The sequence below is a fragment of the Sitodiplosis mosellana genome, unplaced genomic scaffold, assembly GCF_009176505.1.
Source record: "Sitodiplosis mosellana isolate CC-2019 unplaced genomic scaffold, AAFC_SMos_1.0 Smas_scaffold_3165, whole genome shotgun sequence".
NCBI classification, from domain to species: domain Eukaryota; kingdom Metazoa; phylum Arthropoda; class Insecta; order Diptera; family Cecidomyiidae; genus Sitodiplosis; species Sitodiplosis mosellana.
In genome coordinates, this window is record NW_022598407.1 from 1 (window position 1) to 1,681 (window position 1,681).

At 40.6% G+C, this 1,681-nt stretch overlaps 1 protein-coding gene across 1 annotated transcript; it reads left to right on the top strand.

Annotated features, from left to right (window-relative positions):
• Positions 1-85: 85 nt before the first annotated feature.
• LOC129571715 (uncharacterized) lies at positions 86-1,496 on the top strand. The gene is made up of 2 exons (XM_055451543.1): positions 86-752; positions 814-1,496. Exons 1-2 carry the CDS (start codon positions 86-88, stop codon positions 1,494-1,496), a joined length of 1,350 nt encoding a protein of 449 aa, XP_055307518.1.
• Positions 1,497-1,681: the final 185 nt, after the last annotated feature.

The following is a 1,681-nucleotide window of genomic DNA, read 5'->3' on the forward strand; positions in this document are numbered from 1 at the left end:
GAAAACAAGATGTAAAACCGAAGTAACACACTTGGATAATGCTCAATCTTCGAGCAATGGGTATGCATCTTTTATCATCAGCTCAATGGATTCAAAATTCACAACACAAATCGACGCTCTAGTGATGAAATCGTTGATCACACAATTGCCATCTAGAGAGTTATTCTATGCCGATTGGCCACACATTAGAGACATTGAACTGGCCGACCCAAAATTCAACATCCAAAGTCCAATCGATCTCATTCTAGATGCCGAGATCCATGCACAAATTATCCGCCCCAACATCCGAAGAGGTCCACCGGGCACACCTGTAGCCCAAGACACCGAGTTAGGATGGATTCTGTTTGGAGCAACGAACAAAAACAGAGAAAACGTGAGTTCAGTTTCAATCAACATTTCAACCATTGACACATTGCTGAACAAGTTCTTCGAAGCTGATGAGCTACCTGAGGAACGTATGTTCACCAAAGACGAGCAATTTTGCTATGATTTCTACAAAGAGCATACCAAAAGAGATTCTGACGGCCATTACATAGTCAAATTACCATTTCGCACATCGTTTGATTCAACCGCAGTTCTAGGCGAATCTCGTGCCACAGCTCTTCAGCAATTTCTACAACTTGAACGCCGTTTTGCTCGAAATGAAAAATTCAAACAAGATTATGTGAACGTAATCAAGGGATACTTGGATAGCAATCATATGACTCAACTCTCAAATACCGAAAGCGATTGCTTATCCTTCGATGAAAAAGGTTCACCAGTGTATATCCAATAATCCAGTGTATAACTGCTTCTATCTTCCTCATCATGCAGTTATTAACGAAAAGAGCACCTCAACTCCTGTTCGTGTTGTCTTCAATGCGTCCAAGCCATCATCCAACGGAAATTCATTGAACAATGTCGTTTTTCCCGGTCCAGCTCTTCAAAATGATTTGATTGCTATCTTGCTCAATTGGCGATTCCATAAAATCGTTTTCATGGGCGACATCAAACAAATGTACCGACAAATTCGTTTGCATGATGACGACATAACTTTTCATCGTATTCTATGGCGTGAAAATCCATCTGAACAGATTAAGGAATACGGCATGACACGACTAACATTCGGAACGAACTATGCACCATGTGCAGCCATCCAATCTGTGCGAACTTTAGCTGAGGAAAACCAAGCTGATCATCCTGCAGCAGCTGAAATAATCAAAAGAGATATTTATGTTGATGATGTCATTTCCGGTTCACATGATATACCATCAGCTCTTCGCTTACAAAAGGAAATCATCAACATCTTCAAATCAGCTTGTTTTGACGTGAAAAAATGGGCTAGTAATACCAACGAGTTGCTAGAAGCTGTTCCAGCTGAAGATCGAGAGCTATCCATACCGCTGTCAATGAATCCTGACAAAACAATCAAAACATTAGGCATTTTCTGGAACTCAAAATCAGACACTTTGAAGTTCAATTTTAAATATGATGCCAACGAATCGTTAAGTTGTTGATTGATCACCATTGACTATTCTGTAGAGATGTTGCTTGACTCTTCTGATGTTCGACTCCCAAATGCCGCCGAATGATGGTGCATAAGGTGGATTAAAGTGAAATGCAATGCCTTGGTTTGCAAGATCCTTGACGAGAGTATGATGGTAATCGGATGAGAATCATTGGTTGATATGTGGCTGGATAA